Source organism: Gallinula chloropus, assembly GCF_964237585.1.
Source record: "Gallinula chloropus genome assembly, chromosome: 2".
NCBI lineage: Eukaryota > Metazoa > Chordata > Aves > Gruiformes > Rallidae > Gallinula > Gallinula chloropus.
Genome location: NC_140086.1, coordinates 151,736,232 through 151,749,300, shown reverse-complemented (window position 1 = coordinate 151,749,300; position 13,069 = coordinate 151,736,232). Strand labels below are relative to the sequence as shown.

Below are 13,069 nucleotides of genomic sequence, written 5' to 3'. Positions count from 1 at the left end.
CAGTACTGCCCTCAATCTTTCTCTCTTTTCTAGTGGAAGCAAAGAAGAAAATTGTGCTTTTGTTCGCAAATACTCAACAAAGTTGATGCATGCAAGCTTTCTTATTAATGTGAGCTTTCCTATTAATTTTTGTCAACAAAAATTAATCTATAACCTTAATGTACATAATGGATGAAAATGAACATTACACAAGTGAAGATTCTTCTGTTTTGGAAAATCAATGCAATAAAGCGACATCCCTTTAGAAATGCCGCTGCTTACTATTTATGCAATTTCAAACTATATGACTTAGGTAGCATTTATTTGTGTGGTTTGTTGTTTGCCCTAAGAGACCTTCATTTGTTCAAAGTATGAACTTAAAATGATAAAAGCAAACTAATGTAAAAACATAATGAAATCACCTTCAAATCTGCTTACATTCTCACTTTTCATACAAACCCCCCATCATAAAAATAATCCCCCAAATTTCTCCGAGATAATTCCAGCAAATCCCATGCCCATCAAATCCTAAAACATACTCCACCTGCTAGTGAAACTATCACAGTAATTGTCTGGGCTTTTATCTAATGAATATGCATTAATGCAGTCAAAACAAAATTCTAACTTAATCTACATTACTAGGGAAAGTTTCTGAAACAAGCTGTTGCGGGGAGATTTATGTAATATGTTGTCAACATTCAGCAGAGACAAGCTGTCTCCTAGAAAGGGCTGATGGAAACCAGTCTCCTGCATCGGGTCCAGGAGCTGTACGGCTGTTACCCCCAAGCCATGCTTTCGGTGACAGATACGCTGAGAGCATCACATTTTGTTGTGCCTTTAGTGTCCCTGCCCACCTGCACTTCACGTCTATGCAAAGCCCATGCTGATGATCACTGAGAAGTTTCTTTCTGGCGTGTGGGTTTCAGTGAGTCATCACCCTCTGTTCTACAACGCGCAAACTCACTGGTACCCACTGGAACGCGGGGAAAAGACAGATGGGAATTCAGTGGATTGTCTGTATGAGGTCTGGGAGTGACTGCACCTGCAGACAGGTATGTGCCCGACACCAGCATCTGCAATGATGTGGTATGAGACAAAGGCAACAACAGGAAAATTATTTGACACTAAAATTAACAAGCCACTCTTCTCACCCTGCTGCCCACACACACTGCAGGCACTGCTTCGGCTATCCCGGCCATTAGAACAACAGCCCCTGACCTTCACTTTATGCTCTTTCCCATTCCTGACAAAATGTCACAGAAACCAACTTTATGCACTGGTGTCAGGGAAACATTTCTGCAGCTCAGGAAGCGGTAGGAAGATCAGTTTAGATGTGCTAAAACAGAATGAGACTGGAGACACAAGAAATATGTGTTGGCAAGTAAGTGCGTTTTGAACTTTTCTATATGTAGAAAATTTTTAGAAAAAGAACTGTAACTTCTCATTCATCTTCTGATTCCAGGAAAAAAAAAATAAGCACCTGCATATTTGTATGCAGATCTTGTTACTTATTATTTACTGCTTTTCTGAGCAGCAATGGAATGACTGAACAAGTGATTTTGCTGAACCAAGGCCATATGTTACCCCAAAGACCTTTAATGATATATTGGTCCTATCCTGCCACCAATCTCACATATACTCTCAGTTTTATAATTTGTATGAGTAACAGCTGCTTCAATAGCTGAGGCTACACAAGGGGATTAAGACAACAAGGGAGGAAAAAGATGGGTGCTTTGGTAAAAGAAAGAAACAAATGCAAAAAGTACAAATATATGATGAACATGTCAGTGTTACATATACTACGGTTGATTTTAAGTGTGGCTTTTTCGAGGCTTTGCGATCATATTTTTAATCTCTAAAAACAGATCGAGACAGATTCTACAGCGTTGAATTCACACTCCCGTTAAAACAGCACTCATTGCATTTTGGAGACTCCCGATGAAGGCCTGGAGTTTTCTGAGGCAACTTTAAAGCAATAAAGCATAGGGAATACATTTTTTAAATTGTTTTAAACTTTTAGAATTACTTTCCTAGACTCAGAAACCTTGGTTTTGTAAGTTTTTTTTAATTTTAGAATTGTCTGACACATTTTAGTTAAAGCATTATCTTATGGTTAAAGAGTACAGTCAATTTACAGTTGTTTTAGCCAAAGTGTAATAGTGCTCTGGTTTTCCGTAAAGCATGTGCATATACGAAACTGATGAACCCCAGGCAAGGCACAAATGATTTTTAATGGAAATGAAGGTTATGAAATTTAGATAATATTTAACCTTACAGAAATTAAATGATCCACCTAAAAGGAGCAATCCCATTAAAAAAAAAAAAAAAAGAAAAGAAAATGTTACCAGTTTCAATCAATTCCATGAGCAAATTTTCGTATGATCTGAAGGAAGCAACACATGTGACAAAAACAGTTATTCTACAGATTTGTCAGCAGTGCGCTGCTAATATTGAAGAAAGATTTGCCTTTTAAATGTAAACTTGGATCCATAGAAACCTCACTCTCAGCTTGTGCAACAAGCCAATCTGGGAGAAATCAAAAGCCCTCCAGGAGCTGAAGAGCAAATGGGATTTAACACCAAGGAAGAATCTGATCCCGCACATTTGTTTACATGCAAAAGAGATAAATAAATAAAAAGCTGTCTTCTTCCAACCACCACCGGGCAGAAGTGCTTTGCAAACACGTGTAGCAGGCTGCCGTGCAGGCAGAGATTATACCTGCTCCTGGCTGCAAGCACAGAGGGGCTGCCGGTGTGCAGCATGGCATGCTGTGCGCCTTCCAACGAGCAGAGGTCCCAGGGACCTTCTCACACAAGTATTTCACAGCCATAAACCCGAGTGATGTGACGCAACTATGGATGTGATGCAGTGAGAGCAAAGACAGGTACAAACTAGAAACCAGTTCATTTAATGCTTTAAACTGGAGCGACAGTCTCCTGAAGTCCTGCCTTTCGCTAATTAATTCTGCAACAGATTTATTGACTGCTCCAACTCAGTTTCCCTCTTGGTAAACTGGGGGAATGTGGCCTGTCGGTGAGAGTTAGTAACAATTTTTCATACATACTTTAAGCATGTATCTGGGGTTACACTGATGCATTTTTATTAACTCTGGGCAGTGGGAGCCCTTGCTGGCTAGGAGGAGTTGGAATTATCTGAACAGAAGGATGATCTTAGACACTGGCAGGGCAAAATACTCCAATGTGCCTTGCACCATAGAAGTATAAATTTAATAAGGAATTCACTGGTAGCCTTCAGCAAAATCTGCCAAAACTTCTTTGTCTATGGTTTCTTACCCCATTTAAGCAGAATATATCACCTGCATAAAATGTGCCTGGGCTGACCAATCTATAAAGCAGTGTTCTATTAAACTCTCTCTATTACAAGTCACATTTCTAAACTGCAAAGGGTGATTTCCTTTCTCACTAATCAACACCAGGGTGCATTTTTAAATATCCCCATGTTTTTCCCACACCTAATAATCTTTTTTTCTGACAACTGGTAATGTTAGTATCTAACTGTCTGGCTTAACCATACCGTTCACACACTTTGTGCTCTAACATGCAGAGACTCCATAATTATTCAGGGTTTGGTTGTTGGGGTTTTTTTCTTTTAACAAAAAGAATACAGAGCTGAAGTCTTGTTTTAAAAGTACTATTGGCAGGATACAAGTTAACACAGAATGACTAGCTTTTGACTTGTTCTGGCAGAACTGAAATGCTTTACATTTATGCTCAAGTACTGTATATTCCCTCTTCTTCCTGCATATGAAATCTGAAGGATTCATGCATGAAACTTTAAGAAAACCAAACAAAATCATCAAATGACTTGTGCTCCTGGATTTCAGCTGAAGGCACAGGAAGTGCTCTGTGTGGGCACAGCACCAGGCAAAGCAAACCTCTGTCACACGGCTGTAAAGTCTGGTCATTATAAATGAGAACTGAAAATGAGTCGAGAATCTTGGTTTGCGAAACAACAGATTTTTACAGACACACATCAGATGCTTTAGCGTAAATAAATGATAAACATAGATCAATCAATAATCTTTGCAGCAGTGGCAGCTGGAGGAGACCTGCTGTCAGTGATACTGGAGAATGTTCCCTTTTTGTACTGTTTCTTTTAAACTTCCAAACCCATGAGCAGCAAGAGCTGAGCTTCAATTTAATTACTGTCTGTGCTGCTCAACACTGGAGGCAACGCAGACCACTGCGGCTCTGCCCCTCACCTCCCAAAATCACCAGTCATACAGACATGCAAATAGTGGTGTATGATTGGCATCAGGGAGGGAAATTACAACCTGGAAATCAGCTAATGAAAGTTAATTTCAGATAAATATCGTTCAAGAATCCATAGGCATTTTGCCTGGCGATATGTGGCAGGGCTGCTGGCATGGATGGAAACCGGAACACGAACTCAGAGTTGGCTTCCACTCCCAGTTATGTCAGTTCATCTGTAAGATTCAGCTAGAGAAAGATCAGCACGCAAAGGAACTTAAGACCAAATGCACTTTTTTGGTAAAGGTTCAATGTTTCCTGACATGAGTGTTACAGGCTCCTGCATAAGCATCTGTCTTTACCATTCGGAATTACTCAGCTACTCAAAAAACATACCTACAAAACCAGAACAGAAATATCCTAAAAAATCTGGCTTATAAGAAGTTTCTTTCATTTATTTATTTCTCACTCTAAAAAAAAATTAAAATCTTACAGTCCCAGTGCTGTTGTGCCTTTGTGATTTGTAAGACTATCAGGATTATGTAGAGGAAGATCATACACAAATCCTATGACAATGTTCACATATATATAAAAAAATTAAAAATTCATGGATGGATGTGTGTAAAACCACAAATGATGCAAATGTATTTTATTTTTATATCTTTATACAAAATACTTCAATGTAATCTAAAAACCCCTCGTAAATATTTTTTGGACTCTACAGGCTCTAAGACCCTTTGTCTAATATGAGCTGGAGTTTATTATGGCCATTAATTTAATATCACTAGACAGATAGAAGTTTCTATCTTGCACAAAAATGTATGTATGCACATCTAGGTGAAGGCACAGGCACAGATGTGTATCGCAGCGCAGCTCTGCCGCCCGGACTCACGCTGCGAAGTTGCCATTCCAGTTTTACTGTGAGTAAGGGCAGCAGCATCAGGCCTCGCACAAAGGCAGGATGTCATTACAGCTGGCTTGATAGCCAGCATTTCACATTTGTTAAACCCCACTGTTTAAGGAATAAATAGCCATTCCACAGCCTCTGAGAAGCAGTAAGGAGCAGGCAATTGCATAAAAATAGTTGTGTGTAGATTTCTTTCTACAGAGATGGAGATAAAATATCTGTCAAATTCTACTTGTTTCTTCCCACACTTCCCAGCAGCTTTGACTCTTCATGCTGATGTTTCGTTAGCAGTTAGAGCAAGGTGACTGCTAATACTTTCGAGCACCACTTCTCTTATATGGAACGGAGATGATGTAAAAATGGGGGGAAAATATCACACTTGAGCATGAAGTATTTTGCTGAGATCGACTTACTGCTCATTCCTCAGTTCTGAACTGCACATAAAATGCCACCAGCATGTACTGCAGGCTTCAGAAACAGCACTCACAAGTGGCACAGCTCCAAAATCAGATGCAAAGGTTGGTACAGCGTTGGGACCAAACCCTAACTCAGCAGGAAGCCTTCCACAAAGGCAGACTGGTTTGCAGGGGTAATTCCCTACTACACAGCATTCAAGTGATGATGATGCACCACTAACTGTCCTTTTTCTGTTGAACAAATCATCAAGTGTTTGTAAGGTTCCTTTTCAACCCCTTTTATCCCAGCCTTTTGTTTCTCTTTCCAAGGGAGTAAGAAACAAGGGGTGTATTAATTTTTACTGTTATCCTCCCAACCTCAAGACAGCATCAAAGTAAGAGGCTGGGAATCGGTCTCAAATTGGGTCTATTTTTACATCCATCATGCAGGGTGTTGAGTAGGAACAGCGAGGAAGGCGACTTAAAAAGCCGCCAGGAATATTCCTCGGAAACGCGCCTGCCGTATTCCCGGCTTTGGGAAGCACAGGGGCGGACGGAAGCACGGTCCCACCACCGCAAAGCCATGCAGAAGGGCACCTCCAAACCGCTGCGCTTCAGCCATGGAAACAGGGGAGTGCAAAAAAAGTCTCGCAGTGAACAGGAGCGATTAAAGCCCTACAAATCACCTTTTCTCATAATCCAAGCAAGTCAGGAGTCAGGTAATTTCCTGAAAAAGAGGATTCATATCTCGTATTAAAAAAACCCAAATCCTTCTTAATGTATCCTACCTAAAGCCAAAACTTACATTGACAGGGGGGTGCACAGCAAACTTTTTAGTGTTAGTCTCAGCTGAGCTAATCAAATACCTCAACTCCCTACGCGTATGTAAGCGTTGTTTTTCCATACCTTGAATAAATGAATTCCCCAGGCCAGCTACGTACTGTCCTAACAGAGAAAGTGTTTCCACTCCTATTAAACGTGCAGAAATTCTGTTTCCTTAAAGGCCTCTGTCTTTGTAAGTAAAAAAACATAAAAAATGGGAATAAATCATAGAGGCTGTTTGCCTTCTTTATAATCTTTTCTTCTTTAATATAATTTTACTGTATCCTTTCTTATGTTTATCTCCAAAGTAAACAATATAAATCTTATCAATTTTCTTCTACTGAAATTTTACACATTCCTAATCCCTTTTGCCATGTGTCTCTGAATCCTCACTATTACTAGTACACATTTGGGAGCTAGAGCAGGCAGAATGAAGCGGCACATACCAAGAGAAAATACACCTTTCATTCACTAATGACACCGTAATACCTTCAGTATTAGCCATCCTGCTCTTCACGCACTCTGCCCCGCTCTGTGCTTCCCTTGCTGTCACGCTTTACTTGGCAGAGGTTTTCATTAAACCATGCACAGCAACGTCCAGTATTGTTAATTCATCCCGGGTATTGTTAATTTGGGGCCCAAAAATACGTCTTCATATTTCAAGCCCATCGTAAGTAGTAAGAAATTCTAGACTGACTGACTGAACGACAACGACAGCACCATCCATTTATTGCTTTCCGTTAAAGCATTAAATTTGGTTATTTTATGACTCAGGGAGGGTTGCCTATTAGTTGACAAGCTGCTTCCACCAGTTAACAAAGCAGTCTTTTAAATATATTATATATATCACAGTGTGCTGCTAAAACTCCTCTGGGTTGGCTGCTTCGTTTCAAATTCATCCAGCGGGGAACAAAGGTCAGCTAGAGTAGGAAGGTAAGCACTTTATTTTACTACTGGAACTCACATAATTTGCAGGCAAATCGAGCTGGTTTACGCAGAAAACATCGAGTTCATCACAGATGCCTTGAGAATGATCTATCTACTGATGCGTATCAGCTTTTTTTTGTCAGGCTAACTAATAGTTTACACAGAAAAAAACCCCAGTAAACTGCCTGAAAGGTTGTAGCTGTAAACACAGAGATCAATTCAGGTTCATTACTACTCGCAAAGCCCATACAATAATCGGACAGCAGTAATTCAAAAGTAGTACAATTAACAGAGATCAAACCGATATTCTAATGCTCACTTTTTCTATGCAACTTGCTAACCTACAGGGCATTGAAGGAACCTAAGAAAACAGCTTGCACGGACCTTTAGTAGCTTTGATATTTCACAAGGCAATTTTCATCTGACCTTTAATTTTTAGTGTGTTTTCCATTTGTAGGGTATCACTTCATGAAGGGCTGCTGTTCAGTATTTTATTAACTTCATTAATATCACTTAAACTGGAAATTGTAAACAAAGCTCTCACCTTACGGGAGAATTTCCCTACCTGATTCACCAAGGAGAAGCTACAGAATTTTAAGCAATGGGAAGCAATTTCCAGCAGCATGAGACTTTGCCACAAGCTTTATATGCTTCCACATCAACCCTGAGAAGCAAAACATCCGACTTCATTTCTGTTTCAAAGAGGTAAAAATGGCTTTATTTGTCATTGCTCATGTATGATACGGTCAATATTTATATTTGTGCTTTTTCTACTTGTGTAATCAATACTTTGAGGTAAAGTTGAAACGTTTTGCTCTGTCTCAAAGTAAAACGCACCATTTTATTGTCCTCACACTTACGTGCTGTTGCTAGGAAGACACAACTCTGCTATAACCTAATCGTCTGCTATTTAGATATGGACTCATGAATCCCATATTTTTATTCTAAATTTAAGTTCAGTCATCGTAGCTAATGTCCTTGATGCTATCTCAAATTGCTGTCATTACACGGATCACTAGAAATTGGAGGTAATAGTAGAAAAGGAAAGAAAAAAGAAAGGTACCAAATTAGGTGATGGATAAAGGTTTAATCAATTTAATTTTATCACCAAATCCAGTCCCTTCCTCTTGAGCTGTCAGGGGATGAGATAAGCGGAACACATCTTGAAGCACGACGCAATCCTGTTGTGGGGAAGGAGTTGTGTCCCTGAACCTCGCCAAGATGAAGCACGCTCATTTATTACTTTGGCATTGCAGGATGATGAAGAACCAAGCTGGTTTCCTCCCTCCGTCCTCAGCACAATCTTTCTATTTCATTAATTTTTCATGGAATTTCATTTCACAATCATTTTGCCTCTCTCACCCGCTTGCTGCCCTTATTTAGTTTATTCTGTCAACTTTTATTTTGTGTCCCCTTGTATCAGCAGCGACCTCGGCCGTGGCTTTCTACCACATCAGTGATACCTGATTCCCTCCTGTTTCCAGTAATTAACTTTAATCGCTAGCTCTATAAAACGGCATTACAAATGAGGTGGCTTATTTGTTGTCTTACATTGGAAAATAACTCAGAAGGGGCATATCTCCAACCACCCATTCCATTCTTTCTATACGCTGATTTCTAACAAGTTGCCGGGGGGCTGCTGGAGTGTGGCTTTTTTCGTATTATCAGCAAACGGCAACTCTTGCTCATGTTTGCTCTACTTTTAATCATCTGTCTCAGAAAACAAGCCTTCTTTGCAAAACCTATGCTACAGGCTATGGAATCTGCACAGACCACACTGAGGACACCGTGCTGAATTCTGCCAGGACTCTGCCATACTCCCAAGCCCAGGAGAAAACACAGGAAAACCCCACAAATCCAGCGATTCCCTATAAAGCCCTAAAAATGTCATCCCTATTTCTCTAAATCATTAGGGATAGTTTTCTCCCCTTTGGTCCTTTTGCATGCAAAGGTTCAACAAAAAAAAAACCCCAACCAAACACGCAGCAACAAAAAAAAAATCCCAAAACAAAAAACAAGGGGAGAGAAATATAAACACCTTTTACTGCTTTCATGTGAAATCAGTATGCAGATAATACAGCAAACATCTGTATTTATTTTTCACCAGGTCTTTGAGAAATTAAAGGGATTTACTTCCCACTGGGACGTATTTTCTAAACGACAATGAAAATTTTCTTACCTATACTAGTTTAACAAACGGCTGTGAATAGGCACGTTTTAGCGTTTTAACACACTTTCTGCACAGAGTGTAAAACAGAACGAACCCACGGGGCAAATAAATGCCTGCAATGTGCTACCTACTGCATGGACATTCCTGTTAAGTCTTCAAGGGAGGGTCTTTATACTGAAAGCATCACTGGATTTCATAAGCATAATGAGAAGATGCATGCAAATTCATTTCTGAATGATGTTACCGTACACTGGAATGATACTCAGTGTCCTACACTTTTCAGAGCTCGATTTGCATATGTGTAAATTATCTATCTTTCTGTCTCTTGCAGCACGTGTTTTTTATTGTTTTTAGCCTAAATGTGCAGGGAAATTCAGTTATATGGAGAATGGGGTTTTTGCCTCCCTTGCTTGAACTTGCATTCTGCCCCCAGGAAACTCCTAAAACAGAGCATCCAGGTATAAAAGAAATGGAGCAAAGTGCTATATCGAGACATGCTAATTTATAATTCACACTAACCAGGACAAAATACAACTGAAAACATGGAAAGTAAATCAGAAGGGGGAAAACAACGCTATTAAACAGAGAATAATGTTTGCTTATACTGCTAAAGATTCCTAGATATTATAGCAAGTGATGTCTTAACCTAGTTTTAGGCACAGCTAATATGTAATGTGTAATATAATATATTAAGTTTTATAAATAATTTGCTGAGTCTACCACCTTAAGGAATGGGGATGCGACAAATAATTTTATTTTATTACCCTGATTAATACTCAATTTTAATTTAAGACTAGAGTTAATTTCTTTGTCTGCACATGTCCATAGGTATCTCTGTGTGTGTATGTGTAAAGATATTTGCATAGTTACACACTTTAAAGCATTTAATGGAAGTATTCTTGCTATAAAAACCAAAATATGTGCTGGAGAACAGTTAAAGGAATGTGTCTGGTGTAGCTCTCCACAAAGATTTTTACACAGTCTATTAAATAGATCAAATATGCTAAATAGTGGAATCCGTAATAATTCTCATAAGGATATATTAATTTATGAGCCTAATAAACATTTTTTTTAGCTAGCCTCGAGGACAGTCAGTTTGTTAGCGACACTTTTGTATTAGATACAACTAAAAAAGACACAGAAATATCTGTTCTGTAAATAAAATAGTGCAGCAGTAAATTCCAACAGGTTTTATACTGGGCGTGCCTTAAGTTACAAGCATTTTTTGTCATCATAAATTTACAGGAATATGTATTTTTCTTAACACAGAGAAAAATATCAAAATCACATGAACACAAGTATTGCTCCCTATAATTAGTATACTAACCAACTACATCATTTGGAAAGTGGTAACAACAGCACATTTGGAGGAATAAAAAAAATTAACTCTAAGTGCACGTTCTTATTGATATTTGTCAGTCAAGCACTTTATAGAATGCCATCAACCTCTAGCTGTGTATTTTGTAAATAGCTGTCATCTGCCAAGTTATTGTTTAGCAAGTTTTCCTGGTTTCTAAGAAATTGAACTTCCACCTTATTTTAGTAAAAGGTAGAGCAACAAAGGATGCATCAGAGAAGTGTCACTGAAAGACCCTGGCTTTTGTCTGCTTCTTAGAAACAAAATTAACACTTAGTATTTACCTTTAGAGAAAAGCACCTTTTCTCCATTGCACGGATTAATGGATTAGTCTTTCCTCTTGGCCAAGTACAGGGTAGCTAAGGCTAGGCTAAGTTTGTAATTCCCTAGGAAAGTAGTTTTGCTAGAACCAATACAGCATAAAGAAGTCTGCAGGGCACAACTTAAGTACAAGCAGATCTAAAGAGCCTGAGTGTGGGAGCCCTCCCTTCGCTCAGCGTTTTAAAATTTATCCTGTAATGGGGAGCGAAAGGCAGCCTTTGTCACCAGGTGCTAGAGCATGGGAGAGATCCGGAGTAACAAGTGAAGGTTACGCAGCTACTCCAGGTGCTGATGTATCTATCTCCACGTCTGTTTCCACTCGTGCGCTGGCCACTGTTACTGTGATTGTGACTACAGAGAGTTCAGAGATTAAGGTTAAAATCCTGACCATCAGGTGATACAGCCTAGCCTTTGGCATTTGACCGATTTTTACCAGTTACTATACAAAACCTGCTCTGACACCTTCCTAAAAAGTTCTCTAATGCCGTGCTTGCTGGCTTTAACATAATCAATAATTAAGACACTTAGCTAATGGCGCCTACAAATCAGGTTTTCTAGAACCAGGCAAAGAAATAGCATACCCAGAGCATCACCTTGAGTTGATGAGCTAGCTGACTAAAACTCGTGTTAGTCCCACGTAATGATGACAATTACAGGTTAGATTATAGTTCCTGCTTAGATAAACACCTGGAGTTGGCATCTCTGTGCAATCAAACGCGTGGCATCTCCGGCACGCTGCTTCTCCTATCAGTTCATTTCACTTTAAAGTGTTCCCTGCCTGTTAACTTCGTCTTTTCCAAGCAGAGCATCAAAAAATGAGGCAGTAGCCTGTTATCCCCTCTACGGGAGAAAACAGGGCAGCCTGGCGAACAGCTTTTATCTAGGGCATATTCCCTGTTCGCAATGACATCCTGTAGCTTCACTTTCCGTGCGTACGGCAATTAGCGCCTTCCTAACAAAGCTTGGTTTAGGCATGGGGAACACCACCAAAATAGCAAAACTCGGCGGCCCCCACCTAAAAGAAGACAAGAGGGAGTAGTTCGGGGGGCGCAACCCGCCGGCCGAGAGCTGTGCGCTGCCCCGAGAGGCTCCGCGCCGCGCTCCGCCCTGCCAGGACCCGTCCTGCGTGCTGCCACGGGCGGACACCGCGGCACGGCGGGACGGGCGGCACTCGGGGGTCAGGCCGGCGGCGCGGGAGCTGAGCGGGGGCAGCGCCGAGCTCGGCGGAGCCCCCGGGACAGCTCCGCCGAGCCGCGCTACCTCGCAAGGGGCCCGCCGAGCCCCTGCCCCGCCGTCACCCCCGCGGGGTTCAACCTCAGCCCAAAACAAAGAGACGGGGAAAGCAAACACTACCCGCCCGCAAGGAAGAAGAGCGCCGGCCCCTCTCGCCCGCAGCCGGACCCCGCTGGTGGCGGATCGGCGCGGCGGGGAAGGCACCGCCCGCCCCGCATCGGCCGTCGGGGCAGCGGCGGGGCTGGGGCCGGCGTGCGCCACGCAGAGACAATGAAGGCGGGAGCAGCCGATGTGTCTGTCTGCCGGGGCGTGTGTGCGGGAGATGGAGAGGAGGAGGAAAGGGAGAAAAAAGAAAAAAAAAAAAAAAAAAAAAGGAAAAAGACAGAAATTAATTTCTCTTACCTTTCCTCTTTGATCTCCTCCTCCTCCTCCTCTTGGACTTGCATTTCAGCTGCCCGCTCGGCCCTCCCGACGCCCTGCTGCTGCCCAGGACGGATGTCATGCCTGTACTTCAGCCACACAGCACCTCGCCGAGATGTTTTCCTCCCGCGGAGTTTCTCCTCTTTTCTGGAGGCGGCTTTTATAGCGCGGTGGGTAGGGCTGGCTGCTCGGCGCTGCCCAGCGTCGCGGCGAGGGGTCGCGCCTCCGCCCCGACGTGCCGGGCCCGGCCGGGGCGATGCCCGGGGGCGGCCGCGGCGGCTCTGCCGTCCCCGCGCCCACTTTTTGCACCTCTGCGAGTTGCTGGGC

At 41.7% G+C, this 13,069-nt stretch overlaps 1 protein-coding gene across 1 annotated transcript in view; it reads right to left on the bottom strand.

Annotated features, from left to right (window-relative positions):
* ADARB2 (adenosine deaminase RNA specific B2 (inactive)) overlaps window positions 1–12,824 on the bottom strand; it is a gene marked incomplete at both ends in the record, with an annotated part of 314,989 nt that extends 302,165 nt beyond the window's left edge. The window contains one exon of the mRNA XM_084260838.1: window positions 12,725–12,824. Coding sequence (XP_084116964.1) covers window positions 12,725–12,824 — 100 coding nt within the window. The remainder of the gene's footprint in view (window positions 1–12,724) is intronic.
* Window positions 12,825–13,069: the final 245 nt, after the last annotated feature.